At 40.6% G+C, this 20,536-nt stretch overlaps 4 protein-coding genes across 9 annotated transcripts in view; 1 reads left to right on the plus strand and 3 right to left on the minus strand.

Moving 5' to 3' along the window:
• The window catches only part of LOC311587536 (uncharacterized protein), a 304,514-nt gene that overhangs the window by 107,741 nt on the left and 176,237 nt on the right, over nt 1-20,536 (plus strand). The gene's annotated exons all lie outside the window — the stretch shown is intronic.
• Nucleotides 1-20,536, minus strand: part of LOC311587538 (uncharacterized protein) — a 106,346-nt gene that overhangs the window by 30,449 nt on the left and 55,361 nt on the right. The gene's annotated exons all lie outside the window — the stretch shown is intronic.
• Nucleotides 7,625-9,238, minus strand: LOC311586303 (uncharacterized protein; the record flags this gene model as incomplete). The annotated part of the gene is made up of 1 exon (XM_084762273.1): nt 7,625-9,238. The coding sequence occupies one exon, from the start codon at nt 9,236-9,238 to the stop codon at nt 8,126-8,128; it is 1,113 nt and encodes a 370-aa protein (XP_084618399.1). The 3' UTR covers nt 7,625-8,125.
• Nucleotides 9,245-18,620, minus strand: LOC311587562 (zinc finger protein 120-like). Its single transcript, XM_084764528.1, has 4 exons — nt 18,309-18,620; nt 10,601-10,727; nt 10,336-10,396; nt 9,245-9,814 (listed from the first exon to the last, which is right to left on the minus strand). The coding sequence occupies exons 1-4, from the start codon at nt 18,309-18,311 to the stop codon at nt 9,715-9,717; spliced, it is 291 nt and encodes a 96-aa protein (XP_084620654.1). The 5' UTR covers nt 18,312-18,620; the 3' UTR covers nt 9,245-9,714.

Raw genomic sequence — 20,536 nt, forward strand, 5'->3', positions numbered from 1 at the left:
GCAATTCTACCTCTCCTGCCCTATGTTGCTCATTTATTATCGACATCAATATTGCTAATATTTTCCTCTCTCCATTTTTAACTTCTAAAACATACAATTTCTATTTTTCTATTAGTAAGATCTTATTATGGTACCGTTTAAATTGTGGCACTTCAAGTTTCTGGAAGATGATACAGACCTGGAGTGAATGCCTGATACTTTGTAGGAACTTCAGTAAAGACCAGATAGTTCTTTTATCTATTTTTTTTTTTTGGTTGTGTTCTACACAGGATTCAGGGTCTTATTATGTGTTGGAAGGGCCCTGCTGTTTGAGGCTGCAGTCCTCCCAGTCCAGATAGCCTTTCTGAAGTCGGTGTGAGGTGCAGGTCTCCCTCTCTCCAGCAGGGCCTCCACCTCCCTGCCTTACTCCATCTAGAGAGTGTGTTTACACATAGATGCCCCAATCATATTTGATATATGGCCCTTGACAAAGCTCCCTGCTAGCTCTCCCCTCCCTGCACCTATTGGATAATTAGGCACTGTGTTCCTGTTCATATGATAGGAGCCTATTGCCAAATGTAAAATAAGCATCCTAAAAGTGCCTGCTTTCAACCAATTCTGTACACCTATTGTGGAAGCTCCTCACCCACTCCTGAAGATCTATATAGCCTTTGTTCTCGCTGACTGTGTTGACCTAGCTCCTGAAGTGGTTGCCCGAGTATTTAATCGCCATTGTTCCTTCGGCCATCCAGGCCCTACCTCTTGTCTTCTGATCCTCTTGCCTTGGTGGGATGGTGGCCAAACCCCACTGCCCAAGGGAGAGGAGAACCACAATTTGTACCTCTTGCTGTCCTGGAATTCATTGCATAGACGTGGCTGGCAATCAAATCATGAGATACTCCTGTCTCAGCTTCCTGACTCCTGAGATTAACAGCATGAAAAATACACTCAGTTTAAAAATCAATTTTATCACTAGTAATTGTTATCCAGTTTCTCTGACATGAGCCCAGTACTACTAAACTGTTTCTCTACCTCCCCATCCCTCTCTGATAATTGGCATTTATCTTGCAAGGCTATATCCTATTCAAGGGATGAGGAATGACAGATGTGGACCTCTGTATTCAGGATCCTTATAAAATGACTTGGTTACATTAGAACATCTGTATCAGGAAATAAATGGAGGAAGCCACAGAATTATATGAATATATTGTCAGTAAAGGATCCAGCTACACTGTCATCACTATCATGCTTTCTCTTGCACACATGTGTGAGATATTATAGGATGCAGTGACCTATGATGATGTGAATGTGAAATTCACTGTGGAAGAGTGGGCTTTGCTGGATCCTGCCCAGAAGAGTCTCTACAGAGAGGTGATGCTGGAGACCTACAGGAACCTCACTGCCATAGGTAGGACTGTGAATTTTATGTTGCTTTTTAAAATCTAGTGATAACTGTTTCTCTGTTGCTGTTATTTGTTATTGTAATGCCAACTGAAAATGAGGATGAATGAGATGAGTAAATCAGCCAGATGTCTGAGGTTAACTGAAGGGTAACTTGATTTTTGCCTAATTTCCAATAATATATCATGCATTTCCTGGTCCTGTATTTTAGGTTACACTTGGGAAGCCCATAACATTGAAGAGAATCTTCACAGATCTACAAGATCTAGAAGGTAATTTTCATGTGCAAGTTGATACAAATATGCCTCTGAATTACTTTTAGTGCATCCTTTAAGTTCTAAAGAGAAGCAAGAGTGTAAATATGCACTGTTTGAACTGTATTGATGATTATTAAAATCTGACAAAGACGTGTACCTCAAAATCAGCTATCTGGTTTATTTTTGTAAGTCATTTCTCTAAGAAAGAAGATAAGAAAACAATGTAATAACAAATATCACCATATGAACCATAGTGAGGTAGATTGTAGAACTGCTAATCTCTTTAGTCTCATACTACTTAGATACTGCAGAAGATATACACATTAACCTTCTAATAAACAAATAGTCATAATAAGGGTCATGTTCCTAATATATTTGCAGTAACGTTGCTAAGTTTAGTAGGAAGAGCAGTTGGAAAGTAAAGGAAGTTAATCTGGAGAAACAGAAGAAAAGCTGTTGGACCCTAGAGTCCACTCGGGTGGGGGGGGGGTCGTCGCGAGAGGCCACTGGAGAAGAACCACAGTGTTGATGCAAAGGCACAAGGTTTATTGCTGACGCGTATCAGGGGGCCTCACTCCTTGGGGAGGGAGGAGGCACACCCCGAGTCACTATTACTGACTTTTTAAAGGCTAAAACCGCAAGGGTTAGGAGGGGCTACTTGCCCTATGTTAGGATTGGCTCTGGTGGTCGCTAAGGGTGCTTGTCTAAATGTTATTGGCTATTGCAGGGAGGGGTGTTGGGAAGTTTCCAGAGAATTTGCAGATGGTAATTGTTTACCTTAGTTGAAATTGTTTACCTCGGTTGCCCACCTTGATCTTAGAATCTTAAGCTGAGCTGGCCTTCAATTCTTTTTGGGTCATTTTCCCAAACTTGCCTACGTCACGATCCCAGGCTGGCTGAGAGAGAGGGCCTTACAAAGCCACAAAAACAAAACTTTTGTTTAGTAAACACTCTCCTTAATTTTGAATATTTGGGTACCCTTTCAGTTGTAGAGCAGATTGAATACTCCACTGCAAGTTGAGTGGTAGGCTTTGCAAGCTATGTACCCTAATTCCAGAAAGAAGAAGGGAAATGCCTGAACGTTTTGAAGGGAGAACAGACAGATACAGCAGTTGTGACCTGGTGAGCTCAGGGTGGCTGCCCAGTAGGGGCCTGGCGGTCATGGCACACACCTTTAATCCCAATGCACAGGAGGCAGGGGCAGGGAATCTCTGTGAGTTCGAGGCCAGCATAGTCTCCAAAGTGAGTTCAGGACAGCCAAGGCTACACAGAGAAACACTGCCTTGAAAAATAAGACAAACAAACAAAGAAACAAAATTACTCATTTGAGTAATGTAATCAACTGAGCATTTCAGTAACATGTGGAGCATAGTTTCTGCTTTCAGACCAGACCAGAAGGTCTGCAGTAAATGCCCAGTGAAAAGGGGTAGACAATAGCTAGATCACAGACTAAGATTTGAGACTCAGCTACAGGCAGAAGTCCCCATTGTGAAGAAGGACCTGATTCTAGCAGGGTATGTGGATTTGTAACTTGCCAGCTTTATTAATTCATGCAGGTGAATAAAAGCTGATTGGATGTTTGGTTACCATTTGGATAGGTTAGCCTAAGCCAGTGACTATTGCAATTTCAGTTAAGGGTCCATTGGCTGTAGCTGTGTGTGTCAGGTTAAAGATCTCAGCAGCTGACATTGCACATAGGGGCAAGGTCAATCCCTGTCTTATTTATGCCATTCTCTCTACCACAGAAGTTTCTGCTCTTTTTCAAAATCAGTCTACCCATGTGTTTTTAAAATTATATTTATCTTTCTAAAAAGTCAATTGATGGTTTTTACAATTCACTTTTTTATGTATCACTGCTCTAATCTTTTATTTGTTTCTGCTCATGCAAATGTTTTCCAATAATTAAAATATTCATTCTTTTTCTCAGAGGCTTTCATATTTATAGGTCACCCTTTCTTCATGCTGTGTAGTTAAGACTTTTTTGAGCACCTAATCCTCTGATTCCCACTGCCTGAAGACAGTCCTTCACTTCCTTACAGGCAAGGCCCTAACTATTAATTCAGAAGAAAGAGGCACCAGTGAATGATTGTCCTCTATCTACCTTGGATTGTCGGGGGGCTGGGGGGGAGTTAAAAATAAAGTGGACCTGTGTAAGAATAGTTTTCCTTGACCAACTTGGAAGTGATGTAGTCACAGCACAGAAATGGATGGGGAGGAAGAAAAGTGAGAGGTTTACTCATTTGACAGTAATTGGTATTAGCAATGAGTAGTCAGGTATTCAATTTAAGATGATCAGTAAAAGTCCAACTATCCATTTTTGGAGGGTCACAGACCAAGGCAATCAAGAATATGCCTGAGGAAATGAACTCATTTCTATAAACCAAATTTCTGAAGTTTGTTTAGTTCCACCAACCCAGAATACATGCACACACTAGTCTAGCTTTACCTGACAAGAATGTTATTTTTCCTATTTGAAAATGTACAAGGTGAGAGAAAAATGGGAGTAAATCTTGGTGTGCTCTACTACATATGTTTAGTCTCTGAATTATTTTGACCCAAAAGCCTGTTCCAAATTTTAAAATAACGATATAGATTATCCTTAAGTTACTTCAACCTTTTCATTTCTCCTTACAGTTAAGTCTTAAAGCTTGAGACAAAGTCTGGGTGCCTATTTAACAAATCAATAGAAACCAGGGTGTCAGGTTCTCCTAGCATCACTCAGTCCCTACTTACTGCAAGGTAATGGTTGGCAAACCCCACCTCTAGCCTAGTGTTGGGCAGCCCTTCTCCTAGCTTCCCCTCCTTATGTAGTCTAATCATTTGGGTTACCTGGTGCTTTTCCTTTATCATTTACAACCCTGACTTCTAGGTCTTCCTCATGGTTCTCCCCTTCTTCATTTCGTCATATGGTTCATGGGCATATACACGCTGGATACTCTCCTATGACCCCCTCCCCCTCGCCGGTGTCTCTGGCTCATATCCATAAATATCTTACTCCACCATGCATAGGAACAGCTATTTCCTTTCCACTTTACTTTACATTCAAATTCACTTTTTTGCTTTGTTACTCTTTGAATGTGACTGAGCTTCAGATGTAGGACTTCCAAGCTAGGAAATAGAAATGGCTGTGCTGCATATTGAGTGTGTAACATCATATGTAAACAAAGGTATATGTGCCTTGAAAAAGAAACAAGAAGTGTTCTGGGAGATTGGAAAAGTCTTTAAAAACAAATTCCCCAGAGTAGTGCTCTGTCTGGCCCTAGGGAGCAAGGGTGGAGCTGGGAGGCTCCAACTGTCTGAGGTATTTGACCTCTGATCCCCCAGTAGAGGAACTGCTACCTTCCAAAGGCCAAGATAGAATTTCTGAGCTAAAGAGGGACTCTGGGCAGGTTTAGGAAAGAGGGGCCTGAGAGGAAGGTAGCTTACATGTTTTTTCCAGGATTCTTCTCTGATGCAGCTGTAGGGAACTGTGAGGAGTACCACATGCCATGCCATGGCGACTGTGAAGGCAGCTGCCTCATGGCCAGGAGGAGAAAGTGTAGTGGTATGTCAGAGTCTGATCTGCTGGGACTGAGATGGAGAGTGGTTCACACTGTGAATGTGTTGGTCTCTGTGGTGATCTGGGCCTAGGTCTTTGGCCTCTGAATTTCTTGAGTGTGGATTCCCTTTAGATGCCTCAGCTTTGAAGCCCAAGCAGTGGAAAGCTGTGGAGCTTATACTCTCTAGGGTACACATACAGGCATTGGTTTTCATGTGCTGTAGGAAGACAGACTGGAAAACTGAAGGTCTACTTTCTAGAAGTACTGAACCTGACATTCTACAGTCAATTTTTGTGTGAAATTATATAAATACTGTAGATACTGATAGAAAGTAATTGATGGAGATTATATTTCAGCAATACTTGATAATCTTTTTTTTTCCAATACCACCAGCCACAATGGCATGATTCATGGAAATTCATTTTCAGGGTACAAATGGAGTTTCTGAGATGCAGAGGGTTCTCAGCTGCGCAAGGTATATAGACAGGGCAGTTTCCACATCTTGTGACATAATACATCTGGCAGGTAGCAGACATAAATTATTCTACAACATTGTTTTCTTTGTGGGATTCAGTGTGGCTGAGTTTGCCTGCAACCACAAGGGGGCATGAGGGCTGTAGGGCCATAGAACTACCTTTCTGCTCACATTTTGAGAGAGCTCTAGAGCATGGAGCCTCTCTGGAAGAGAATAGATAGCAAGAATAATTAGTTAAAACCATATTGCATTGTTGTCGTTGGTATAAAATTGCACATCTTTAGTGCATTAATTCTGATGCCTTTGTATATATTACCTACACACACTCACCTCCATTACCACAATAAATAGAGTGAACTGTGTTCTCCACACACACTCATTTTATCCATGTTTCTGTGTGTTTACAGTTGAAGACATAGAGAAAGTTATTTTCCAGCCCAGGCCACTAAGTACTTTCTGAGATGGCCTCAGGGCTGTTCTATACTTTCTGAGAAAAACCACACCCTCATACCTGTCCCAAACACCTGACAGCACGTGATGTCCCAAGCTGAGCTCTTGCTACCTCAGTGATAACATAAATAGTATCCAATCATTTTAAAGGGCATTCTTAAGAACAAGTCATGGTCCAACAACTCTGCTGAACTGCCAATTCAGCTTCTGTAAGGGTATGAAAGACCCAAGCTTTGCTTATTTGGGGTCTCCAGCTCAATAGAACTTGGTAGGCCATGTCATGAAGGATCAATAAAACATCCCTTGCTGTTTGCATTGGACTGGACTCTTGTGTCTCACTGGGCTCCAGGAAGTAGAACCAAACCTCCAGGTCTTACACAGTATTCAGAATCCTTTATTAATTTTCTTTTAATTTATATATTTGCTTCACATCCTGATCGTAGCCCTCTCCCTCCTCTCCTCCCATTCCCTCCCTCCCACCCTGTCCACTCTATCCCTTCAGAAAATGGGAAGCACGCCTACAAGCACTCTCAAACCAGTACCAGCACTTCAAGTCTCATCAGAACTGAACTCCCACTCATCCCTGAGGTCAGGCAAGGCAGTCTGGCTAGGGCAAACTGATTGAAAGCATTCAACACAGTCCATGTCCATGATAGCACCTACTCAAATTATTAGTGGACCCATATGATGATCACACTGCCTATGGGTTACATATGTGCAGGAGTCTAGGTCCAGTCCATGTGTGCTCTTTGGTTGGTGCTTCCATCTCTGTAAGTCCACATGGATCTAGGCGAGTTGGCTCTGCTGGTCTTCTTGCAGCATTCTCAAATTCTCATAAAATGACAGAATTGCTATGGATACCTGAAATCTCCTGAGTATAGTTTCAATGCACTTTAAATTAGTTTTAGAGGTTTCAGAATTCTCATGTTCATTGCGTTATATTCAAGGTGACCTAAATTTAAAAAAAAAACCTAAATGCTCATTTGTTGAAGACAAACTAGGTGACCCAGGAGAACAATGTGGTGAGTTAAGACAATAGCAATGCTTAAAGGATTATACACACTTGTAAAGGTCTTTCACTGTTGGTGCAGTATAATCAACAGCATGTCGTTACTGTTGAAGTGTTGTGCACCTACTCCTTTCTCCCATTTGATATAGTTCTAGTCTTATGAACGCAAACTCTTGCAAGCTGCTCAGGATGGTTGGAGATGGAAGTCAGTAGTTACTCACGTAGAAATCTTACTTGTAGTCTTATTATACACTAGTTTAGTTATTTGCAGGAAAAGATTTATTTAGTCTCTTGTATATGTTCTCAAGGTTAAGCAGGTTGTGCATAGCTAGAAACAAGCAATGTTTATCTACTTAGATAAACTGAGATAGATAAATTGATTGTTCAGTATACATACATAGATAGCCAGGCATGGTTATTCACTATGGGAAATACATAGATGGACTTCAAGCACTTCAGAGATTTACAGAATATGCTACTCAATAAGAAAGGCCTTTCCTGACAGAGAGACACAGCTACTTCGGGCTGCACATCCAGTATACTTCAATTAAGCTGATGGACGTCTATGAAACAACTGTGGCAAAATAGCCACTGAATTAAACAACTGTTCTTTACTGTTGAGAGCACATTGACTATCAAAATGGTGAACAAGCATGACACTGGAAAATCGATGTCCAACTCTGCAGAGACTAGGTGGGACAGTTCTTCAAATTTCCTGCTTCATAGATCAAGTCTGTGAGATACTATTAACTGCTAGGCTATCTTATATTAATTACATTCACAGAATTTCTCTCTAGTATGTAAAGGCATGTAAAGACTTCAAAATATGAAAAACATTAATAAAGATTCTCTAATGGGTGAATACGTTCATGCCTTTGAAGATGACACGACATTCAAAGGCTTTAGCACAGTCATTATAATCATGACGTTTCTGTACTGTATGAATTCTTTAATGGCTCTGAAGAAAATTGTGATATTCAAAGGCTTTACAACATTAATTATATTCATAAGGCTTCTATCTTGTATGAATTCTTCCATGCCTTTGAAGATTATTGTGCCATGCAAAGGCTTTACCACATTGATTACATTCATAAGGTTTTGCTCCTGTATGAATTCTTTCATGAGTTTGAAGTGAACTGTGCTGTGTAAAGGCTTTACCACATTTATTACACTCATAAGGCTTCTCTCCTGTATGAATTTTTTTATGAACATGAAGATAACTATGCCATGCAAAGGCTTTACCACATTGATTACATTCATAAGGTTTCTCTCCTGTATGAATTCTTTTATGCTTTTGAAGAGACCTATGCCTTGCAAAAGCTTTACCACACTGACTACATTCATAAGGTTTTGCTCCTGTATGAATTCTTTCATGCGTTTGAAGTGAACTCTGCTGTGTAAAGGTTTTACCACATTGATTACATTCATAAGGTTTCTCTCCTGTATGAATTCTTTCATGCCTTTGAAGAGAAATGTGCCATGCAAAGGTTTTACCACATTGATTACAGTCATAAGGTTTCGCTCCTGTATGGATTCTTTCATGCATTTGAAGATAACTTTGCCGTGCAAAGGCTTTACCACATTTACTACACTCATAAGGCTTCTCTCCTGTATGAATTTTTTTATGAACATGAAGATAACTATGCCATGCAAAGGCTTTACCACATTGATTACATTCATAAGGTTTCTCTCCCGTATGAATTCTTTTATGCATTTGAAGACGATTCTGCCATGCAAAGGCTTTACCACATTGATTACATTCATAAGGTTTCTCTCCTTTATGAATTCTTTCATGCCTTTGAAGAGAACTTTTCTGTGTAAAGGCTTTACCACACTGATTACATTCATAAGATTTCTCTCCAGTATGAATTTTCTCATGAATTTGAAGATAACTTTGATGGTCAAAGACCATAAAACATTGTTTACATTCATAGGGTTTCTCTCTAGTTTCTATTCTTTTATGAATTTGGAGACTACTGTGACTTACAAAGGCTTCACCATACTGAATATCTTCATATGTTTTCTCTCCAGAAGGAATTATTTCTTGCCTTTGAGGCTGACTTTGATATGATAAACATTTGCCACACTGAGTAAATTGAGAGGGTTTTCCTCTAGTATCTTCTTTCATTCCTGCAAAGACAAATGGGACACTGAGAATCTTTTTATCTCTGCAAATTAATTTTATATTTTAGTCTGATTGTAAAAGTAATCAGATCTCATCGTAATATCAGTTTATTGACTTTCATTTTTCCTTCCTTCTTCAGGTGTTATTTTGCGTCTTTGAAAAGCCCTGTGATTGTAAGATCATGTATTCCATGGACCACATTTAAAGCATCCTTTTAGTATAGAAGAGGGTTGTTCACAAATTGGAAGACAACTGGGAGAAGTCCGATTTACCACTCTGGTTGCATTAAAATTTTTCCTATCATGTGAGTCATACTACAATTGCAAAGTGAACCACAGCAAACAGAGGTAATCCACATAGGTAGTATTCATGGAAGTTTTTCTGTAGTGTGAGTTTGTGGATGTATTGACAATAAAATTGGAAAAGCCATTAATTGTACACACTATTACATTCAGAAAGTCTACACGTACAGGGCACTACTACAAATCTTCTAATTCTTCCGGGTTAGAGAGTGTTTTATTGCTTTCTTCAATGTTCCTATGCTGACAGAGCTTGTATTCATTGTGATAAATGACATATCTATTAAAGAAGATAACAAATGAAAAACTTTACCCTATATTCACAGTCTCATTTTTTGTTTTTCTCATTGAAATATTGTGTAAGGATAAAAGTTTCTCCAGAATAACTTCCTTTACTTTCACAAACTGCTCTTCCTACTAAACTTAGCAATGTTACTGCAAATATAGTAGGAACATGAGCTTTATTATGACTATTTGTTCATTAGAAGGTTAATGTATACATCTTCTGCAGTATCTAAGTAGTATGAGACTAAAGAGATTAGCAGTTCTACACTCTAGCTCACTATGATTCAAATGGTGAAATCTGTTAATGCATTGTTTTCTTATCTTCTTTCTCAGAGAAATGAATTATAAAAATAAATCAGATACCTGATTTTGAGGAACACGTCTTTGTCAGATTTTAATAATCATCGATACACTTCAAACAGTGAGTATTTACGCTCTCGCTTTTCCTTAGAACTTAAAGGATGCACTAAAAGTCACTCAGAGGCATATTTGTATCAACTTGCACATGAAAATTACCTTCTAGATCTTGTAGATCTGTGAAGATTCTCTTCAATGTTATGGGCTTCCCAAGTGTAACCTAAAATACAGGACCAGAAAATGCATGATATATTATTGGAAATTAGGCAAAAATCAAGTTACCCTTCAGTTAACCTCAGACATCTGACTGATTTATTCATCTGATTCATCCTCATTTTCAGTTGGCATTACAATAACAAATAACAGCAACAGAGAAACAGTTGTCACTAGATTTTAAAAAGCCACATAAAATTCACAGTCCTACCTATGGCAGTGAGGTTCCTGTAGGTCTCCAGCATCACCTCTCTGTAGAGACTCTTCGGGGCAGGATCCAGCAAAGCCCACTCTTCCTGAGGGAATTTCACATGCACATCATCATACGTCACTGCATCCTATAATATCTCATACAGGGGTGCAAGAGAAAGCATGATAGTGATGACAGTGTAACTGTGTCCTTTATCGACAATATATTCATATAATTCTGAGGCTTCCACCACTAATTTCCTGATACAGATGTTCTAATGTAACCAAGTCATTTTATAAGGATCCTGAATACTGAGGTCCATGTCTGTCATTCCTCATCCCTTGAATAGGATATAGCCTTGCAAGATAAACGCCAATCATCAGAGAGTGATGGGGAGGTAGAGAAAGAGTTCACAAGTCCTGGCCTCATGTCAGAGAAACTGTATAACAATTACTAATGATAAAAATGATTTTTAAACTGAGTGTATTTTTTCATGATGTTAATCTCAGAAGTCAAGAAGCTGAGATAGGAGTATCTCATGATTTGATTGCAAGCCACGTCTATGCAATGAATTCCAGGACAGCAAGAGGTATAAATTGTGGTTCTCCTCTCCCTTGGGTGGTGAGGTTTGGCCACCATCCCACCAAGGCAAGAGGATCAGAAGACAAGAGGTAGGGCCTGGACGGCCAAAACAACAATGGCGATTAAATACTCGGGCAACCACTTCAGGAGCTAGGTCAACACAGTCAGCGAGAACAAAGGCTATGTAGATCTTCAGGAGTGGGTGAGGAGCTTCCACAATAGGTGTACAGAATTGGTTGAAAGCAGGCACTTTTAGGATGCTTATTTTACATTTGACAATAGGCTCCTATCATATGAACAGGAACACAGTGCCTAATTATCCAATAGGTGCAGGGAGGGGAGAGCTAGCAGGGAGCTTTGTCAAGGGCCATATATCAAATACGATTCGGGGCATCTATGTCTAAAGACACTCTCTAGGTGGAGTAAGGCAGAGAGCTGGAGGCCCAGCTGGAGAGAGGGAGGCCTGCACCTCACACCGACTTCAGAAAGGCTATCCGGACTGGGAGGACGGCAGCCTCAAACAGCAGGGCCCTTCCAACACATATTAAGACCCTGAATCCTGTGCAGAACACACAACCCAACCAAAAAAAAAAAATAGATAAAAGAACTATCTGGTCTTTACTGAAGTTCCTACAAAGTATCAGGCATTCACTCCAGGTCTGTATCATCTTCCAGACTTGAAATGCCCCAATTTAAACGGTACCATTCATGAGATCGTACTAATAGAAAATGTATGTTTAAGAAGTTAAAAATGGGGCTGGAGAGATGGCTCAGAGGTTAAGAGCACTGCCTGCTCTTCCAAAGGTCCCGAGTTCAATTCCCAGCAACCACATGGTGGCTCACAACTATCTATAATGAGATCTGGTGCCCTCTTCTGGCATGCAGACACACATGCAAGCCAAACACTGTATATATAATAAATAAATAAATCTTAAAAAAAAAAAAAAGAAGTTAAAAATTGAGAGAGGAAAATATTAGCAATATTGATGTTGATAATAAATGAGCAACATAGGGCAGGAGAGGTAGAATTGCAGACAACTACAATCCAGTGACTCAGAAAGCTCACGTAGTTTAATGTCAGGAACACATGCTATCCTGAGGAATAAAAGATATTCTCTTCCAACTTTACAATTCAATATGTGGATGAAAATATGCACAACAGCACATTTACGTGCAAGCATACATGCAAATACTACATCCCAAGCCCATCAGCTCACAATATAAAGAGGAAAAAAGCTAGGTATTTTGGCACACATTAAATCTCAGCACTGTGTAGCCAGAGTAAGATGGGTCACTAAGGTAAAAGTCGGCTTGGTATATTAGCCTACTTTCATGATGCAGGAGCTACACAGAAAAACATTTTCTTCAAATTCAAATTCGAAAACGAAAAACAAAAGCAGTTAAAAGAAAAACTAATTCAAACTATAAAAACAGCTAGCAAAAAAGCTTAGCATTGAATAGCTTCTACTGCATCTTCTATGAAATAGGGATGGAGTGTATACTAATGAGGGAAAGACAGCACGAGAAGGAAGCTGACTGGTCAGTTCCAACCACAACACAGGAGACACAGGAACAGGAAAAGGGTTGAGTCTATAGACACTCAAATCCCATCCTCACTGAAGAATCTAGAAAGGCTCCTCTTAGAAAACCTTCCATAATACTCCCCAAAGAATGCCACAAATGGGAAACAAGTGCTCAAAGACAACCTTCTACCTGAGAGATTTTTTATTTGGTCATCCCACGATTAAAATATATTTAGTCTAAATTCAATGATTCTAATGGTCTGCAACAGCACATACACTGTTCAAATGTCCAAAGATTCTTTGGACACGCAAGGCAATCTGTTGACCTCCACATTTTGTAAAATCAGAAAACAAGTTATATCCTTCTAACATACAATGGCACAGAAAACTCTTTCCCATTCCAATAGAAAGGAATGTGTACATAGTGAGAGAAGAATGGACCAAGGCAGGAAACCCAACAGAGCAAACACCAACTCCTGCTGCTCTTTCTCAGAGACATAGGGCTTTGGTTTCCAAGGACTTAGATGGCCCTATCCCTGAAGATCTCACATATTTCTCAGTTAGGTCCTTCCAATTCCTATGTGCATGTTCCCTGGGCAGCTTTCTCATAGCTTAGGTATCTGAACTTCTTGCCCTATCAAAATGCAACTCAGGCTTCATACTCAGAGCTTCATGCTATAAATTTCACAGTATTCTCACTTTGCCAAGCACAGACAGGTGGAACAGTGCTGAACTAAAACCACAGAGGAGGGATCCATAACATGAAATTTTGCATAATTTTTGTTTCCGGAATCAGCACATATAGATGATATTGTCAAGTTTGGCTTCTCATTTGAATCCTTTTCAAGTTGGGCCACAAGTGTAGAAGGTTTTATAGGAAGTTCCTTCCTGGGTCTAGAAATCACTTTGCCTACTGTTTCCATTAGGTTTAGCCTGAGGGAGCATTTACTTAGGGCACTTTCTTGGGCTTAAAAAGCAGAACAAAGGCCTTTTTTTGAATGATGATAATATTCTTAAAATCTCTACATCTGTTCCTTCAGGTGGCTGCCATCTGAAACTACCTAGTGCTCTTTCTCTCTACACACAGACTTTGCATTTATTTCTACTCCTCCTGTTGATTTTTTCACTGTAGTCCTGAATAAGTCACTAGCAATAACCACCCAAGTGATTCAATATTCCATCTAAGAAATCTGGCCTTTATTCATAAATTGTGCCCTATTCAATTCCTCTAGGCATGGGCAGAATAAAAGGTTCTGGGCCAAAATATCACACAAATGAGATCTAGATTAATTTTTTCATGGAGTACATTTTACAGTGAAATCCTATGACCTCAACTGCCTCTGCCTGTAATACTCTCAACACTCTCTGCATTACTCTCTTCCAGGACCTACAAAACCAGCTGAGTAATCTCTTTTTGTACAGCTCTCTATGCCTTTTGTTATTCATGTCCTTACTTTTCCACCTTCCTCCAAAAGAGAATATTCCAGGTTGTATCCAGCATTAAAATAACTTGTTGTGCACCATTTAAATAAATTTCTCCTTACTACTTGGCTGTTGTGACTAAATCCTCTAACCAAAAGCATCTTAGGTCATGAATAGGTTTACATGTTTGGCCCTGTCAGAACACACTCCATCGTTTTTAGAACTACAGGCAGAATCTCAAGCTAGAAAATGAAGCCAAAACAATTAATAAACATTGTTTCCTGGCTTGGTCTCTTGCTTTGTCACTGTCTGATGCTCAGCTAATTCTCTTATCCAGTGAGTCACACCTACTTGGGGATATTTTCAACCTCAATGGAAAAGCGTCCCCACAGCAGTCAACAATCACCACAATCTCTAACAAACATAGCAACCAGCCATTCTGATGAGGCCACACCATCACTTGAGGCTCAGAAATGTCCAGTACCCAAATCCATTTGAACACAGACACAATAAAACATGAGAAGGCTTTAAACACTCAAATAAACTTGTTAACCACATCAGTCATTTAAGTAGCAAGACACCAAACACTGATGATTGCACTAACTGGGAAATGCAGATTTGCTAAGAAATGAGAAGAAGCAGGTCTTTAGAAGCAAGAAGACGAAAGTAAAATAGTTTCTCCACAGAAAGTCCTCCAAATTAGGAACTTATAACATATTAAAATTTCAGAAGACAACAATCGGGGAAGCTCTATCATTCTCTAGAGAAACAGCAATATAAGTAGATTATAATTACTAAAATCACACAACATAGATGGCACCACTGATTAAAGCAGGCACAAAGGACAATGTTGAAATATAACAATGTCCTTTAAACAAGAACTACAGGATTACTGTCAACTCAAAATCAAAGAAGTCTCTGTCCAGCACTCCCCCTGTGCTGGTTCTTCTTGCCAACTCAAATGGCAGAGAAAACCTTCCTTGCCATGAGCTCCCTTTGTAAATTTTGTAAGCTTTGTAGACTTGGCAGGAACTGTCCAGGGCCCTGCCTGAGGAGTTCTAGCAGCCAAACCCTGCTGCTTCAAGTTCTGCCCCTTTGCCCCACTCTATAACTTTCCCCAGGAGACCTCTCTTCTGGTCTTCAGCTTCTCTGAGGGCCACCCCTTGTGGGACTCCCCATCCATTTCTGTGCTATGACTACATCACTTCAAAGTTGGTCAGGGAAAACAATTCTTACACAGGTCCCCTTTATTTGTAACTTCCCCCCAAATCCAAGGAAGTTCAAGGACAATCATTCACTGGTGCCTCTTTCTCCTGAGTTACTACTTAGAGCCTTGCCTGTAAGGAATTGAAGGACTGTCTTCCTGACAGTGGGAATGAGAGGGTTAGGTGCTCAATAAAGTCTTAACTACACAGCATGAAGAAAGGGTGACCTACAGGAGATGTTACCCTAACAGAAAAGAATATGAAAGCCTTTGAGAAAAAGAATGAATATTTTGATTACTGGGAAACATTGGCATGAGCAGAAACAAATAAAAGATTAGAACAGTGATGCATAAAAAAGTGAATTCTAAAAATACCATCCATTGCCTTTTTAGAAAGATAAATATAATTTGAAAAACACAAACGCTGACTGATTTTTAAAAAGAGTAGAAACTTCTCTGGTAGAGGGAATGGCATTGCCCCTATCTGCAATGTTAGCCTCTGAGATCTGCAACCTGACACACAGAGCTACAGACAATGGCTCCTTAATCTAAATTGTAATATTTACTGACTAGAGCTAACCTAAGTAAAAGGTAACCAAACGTGTGATCTGCTTTTATTCACATGCATGAATTAATACATGATGGGAAATTACAAATTCTGACACCCTGCTAGAATCAAGTCTTTCCTCACAATGGGGACCCCTGGAGCTGAATGTCTCAATCATTAGTCTGTGATCTAGCCATGGTCTACCCAGTTTCACGGGGCACTTTCTACAGACCTCCTCTTCCAGTATGACAGCAGAAGCCATGCTGCACATGTTTCTAAAATGGCCAGTTCATTACATTGCTCAAAAGAGTAATTATGTTTGTCTGTGTTTTCGAGACTGTCCTAGACTCACTTTGTAGACCAGGCTGGCCTTTAACTCACAGGGATCCACCTGCTTCTGCCTCTTAAGTGCTGGGATTAAAGGTGTGGCCACCGAGCTCAGCTTCAAATGAGTAATTTTAAAACACTGTTGTGGTATAGTCTTTTATCTAGGGAATTTAGAATTTTTCATCAAGAGAAAAACAAGGTCACTGCCCTGGGGAGCAACAGGTTGGTATCCAAGCAACCTGAGTCAACAGAGTTGGTCTCAGAAACATTTTCCAAAAGAATAAAAATACAGCTGTCCTAGAATTATCGTGCCTTTTCAGGAAGAAATCACTCTACACACAATTGAAAGATTACTTTTAAAAATCTGTTAATGACAGCATGCATTCAGTTCTGGCTACTGCTGCCAACAGATTTGGCATTCCACATAAGCTCTTATGTCTTTTCAGTTCAGGCCCCAGGTTATGTTTGGAACATTTTCAATATGGTCTGAGACTGCAAGTCTGGCCACTTAGACTGATGAGGGATTACACAGCAAATACAATCCCTGAATCATTTCTGAAATACATGAGTGCCCTGAAAAAGCAGCTCATTCTTCAGTGACAAGGTCCAGAGTTGGAGGTCCCACAAGATGAGAAGATTAAAGGAGAAGGTAGAAACTAGAAGAGCTGAGGTGGGGAGGACTTGCACAAGCTATGACTTATGCCAAGTAAGCTTCTCAAGAATAGCATCTTGTGTCCTACATCCATGGAGCAAATGGACCATATGTGAGGCTTCTATGAAGTCATCAGAAATTTATCATACCATAGCACAAACACGGAACAAGTCTTATAAAACAAAACTGCACATCAGGAACACAGGTCTCTCACAAACTACTGACCAAGCCCAGAGTGGATTTGGGACTGATCAACCCAAGCCTGTATGGTAGAATCAGTTAGGTTTTCAGGAGCTGAAGACCCCTCACCCCAAGGACAATGGACCCAGATCAATGCCAGCTCTCCCAAGCATGTTCCTGGCTTTGGAGAAGGAGCCCTATTTTATCCTGAGTACATCCCTAGCTTAGAGGAAGCTCACAGGCCTAGGCCACAGGCTGTTTCTGTCTCTGTCAAATATTTTCTTAGGTTTGTGAAACAGCTGTGCAAAACTATGCTTTTCTCAAGAAGAAAACTGGACCTTTATGGCACATGAGGCCTTAATGTTCGCTGTGACACTGTAATGCCCCAGTGAGGAATTTATTAGAGGCCTGTTCTTTTGAAGATGAAGATGGGCCAAGTGGCTGGTTTTAAATCAAAGTTGTCTCCTCTGCTATGACTTGGATCCAAATGTGTTGACAATCCTGGTGAATCAACACGTGTGCCCTAGCATCCTAATCTCTAACAGGCTAACTTCTCTGTGGGGTGTTTTAGACGCAGTTCTCCCTCAGGTAAATTCTACTTGCTGTCATTGGTAAATGCTGGACAACATCAATTATCATCTTGTACATCACAGCTTAATACTGAAGTGTTACCCAACACATGATATGTGTGTGTGTATATATATATACACACATACATACAGACACACACACACACACACACATATATATATATGTATATATATATATATGTATATATATATATATGTATGTATATATGTATATATGTTTGTTTCTTTAGAGGCTTTGCTTCTCTGTTTAGCCTTGGCTGCCAGGGACTCACATTGCAGACCAGGCCAGCCTTAAACTCACAGCAAGCCCCCTGCCTCCTGAGTGCTCGCATTTGGGGCGTGTGCTTTAATGCCGGGCTTTCAAATATATCTTAGACATAAATGTTACATGCTAACAACAGATTTTTAGAAGTTAGAGAAACTAGGGGTCTGAGTTTGTAATCCTGCCAAGGATGTTTCTACTCACAAGGCCCTGCTCCCAATGCTTTGTGTAGATGTAATCCACACAGTGCAGTTAGTCAGAGACCATCACGAAGTCCAGAAAATTACTAAGACCGAAAAGGACCTCACAGATGGCCACATCTGCTGCTGCTTATCTCGCAGCCCCAGGGAGCTGATGAGGGATTACACAGCAAATACATTCCCAGTTTCCTCTGCTCAGCTGTCTGTTCCTCCTAATGTGAACAGTGACTCTGCACTTACCATATTGTGTCTTCTGACCTTGCCTGAGCTCTCCTCACAGCACCCAACAAAAACACTGGGAGCATATCGCACATGGCCACTCAAGTCCGCTCCAGTACAGAGAGGAACTTACAGCTTGGTACCCAGAAAAACACGCTTTCTCTCTTTCCTGGAGTCCCTGATTGGCCATTGAGTCTTGAGTGACAGGAGCACTTCCCTATGGTTAGAGTGTGCTGAAGGGACACAGCACAGTAGTTCCTGGAACAGGCTTCCATTGCAAAACCAGTCTTTTTTTTTTTTTTTTTTTTTTAAATGTGGAGAGATTTGCATTTCAGTAGCACTCCTACTTGTTCTCCAAGACCCTGCATTTCCACCTTTGCACTCACCCCAGGGGAGAACCAGCCTCTCAGGCCTCCTGAGCTCAGATGCCGGCCCCTCCCCCTTTGCCCCAGAGCCCACCAGGTCCCAACTTCTGAGCTTGCCTGAGGTCCCAGCAAAACCCTCAGGCATTTCCTTTCTTCCTGGAATCAGGGTGCACAGCTTGCAAAGCCTTTACTCATTTTGAAGTGGAGTTATCAGTCTGTCCCACAAGTCAAAGGATACACAAAAGATTCCAAATTAAAGAGAGTTTAGGAAACAACATTTTTGTTTTGTGGCTTCATGCTATGGTCAGGTAAACTGCAGCTACCTTTCACCTGATAGATATGAAACAAACCTGGGAGGAAAGCAGGAAAGAGATGATAATCATTTTAGAGCACTGTAGTTAATCAACACATCATGCTCAGTGGAAAGGTGATTAAAAAGAAAACAAAAACCCACAGTTGTGCTAGGGCTGCGGGTGGGGGTGGCAGGTAGAGGGTGGAGTGGAGGTGCGAAGGGAGGGGGCATGGGGGATGAGGGTGTCTTCTCCAGCAAGGAGAGAAGAGTCAGTGGGTCTCTGCTGAGCAGAGGGCTCTTAGATGAGATAGGGAATCAGCAAGGATAGGGAGTGAGCCAGGCATGATGTTCAGGTGACAGACTAGCAATCATGCTGCTTCCCTGCTGTGACACACAGGCTACCAGCTGATTTATTTATAGAAGTTTCAGATAGCATGCCAGTAACCGCAGCATTTTGGAGGCCAATTCATATCCTTGAATATATATAAATTTTGTGGCCACACCTTACATCAACCTCTCCCCATACCCATTAATCCTAGTTAGAGTCCTGTTTTGGCAGAATGCATGTCTTTTTTTTTTTTTTTTGGTTTTTCGAGACAAGGTTTCTCTGTGTAGCCTTGGCTGTTCTGGATTCACTTTGTAGACCAGGTTGGCCTCGAACTCACAGCGATTCGCCTGCCTCTGCCTCCCAAGTGCTGGGATTAAAGGCGTGCGCCACCAAGCCCGGCCTCAGAATGCATGTCTTTGTACCCCATTCACGATTGGTGGCCAGGGAGGCCAGTAGTTGGTGTCAGAACGCCTGGGACTAGAACCAAAGATAGTAATGAAGAAGCTCTATGAATTTCCCAGAAGCTCTATGGTAGCCAACAACCTGCTGTAATTTCTGCACCAGGACATCTGAGAGCTTCTTGGCCTTTGCAGGCACTGTGGACAAATATATACAGGCAAATACCTGTAATCATAAAATAAAAACAAGGTTTAAAAAAAAAGAAGGAATGGTATTCTCTACAGTGATGTCACAGGGCTCAGTCAGAGCAGACAGGACTAGTTAAAATGAACTCTTTCGGGTCCTCTATGAAAGCAAGTGTGTCCTTCTTTTTATAATTTATATATGTTCTTGCATGATTTTTACCCTAAAGTGGCCGCAAATGTCTCTGTCTGCGGTTACATTGCGACCATCTTTAGATGTGGATGTGCTAGTTGAGCATGAGTAGGAATAGGCAGACCTCTATATGAACTTGTCCAGACTCACGATATAGTACCCTAGGCTTTCTTTTTGGAGAGAGTTTTCTGAAATAAGGCTTTCGAACAGGAAAGACCTTTCTTTAATGTGGATCTTTTGAGATGATAATATTGATCTTTAATCAGGGCCACAGCTATGGATGTCAACCCACATATAAAGAAGATATTGTAGAAGGAAGCTTTCTTTCTCTGCCTGTTTTATTAGTCTAGGCTAGGAAATTTTCATTCCTTTAGTGTCTTTACATCCTAATTTTTGGACTTCTGGAGTATACTGAGCACCAGTTAAGACATCCAGCCTCATGGACCAAACAAGTTCTGGAGTCTTTATGTTTCTTTTGATAGATAGCCAA

The sequence above is a fragment of the Acomys minous genome (genome assembly GCF_964271855.1).
Source record: "Acomys minous genome assembly, chromosome: 16".
NCBI lineage: Eukaryota > Metazoa > Chordata > Mammalia > Rodentia > Muridae > Acomys > Acomys minous.

What these genes read in the sequence shown, in the direction of transcription:
- LOC311587562 (XM_084764528.1), bottom strand. An exon ending in CAGGAACCTCACTGCCATAG is followed by an intron (nt 10,397 to 10,600) that starts GTAGGACTGTGA and finishes CCTGTATTTTAG; the next exon opens with GTTACACTTGGGAAGCCCAT. An exon ending in AGATCTACAAGATCTAGAAG is followed by an intron (nt 9,815 to 10,335) that starts GTAATTTTCATG and finishes CTTCTTTAATAG; the next exon opens with ATATGTCATTTATCACAATG.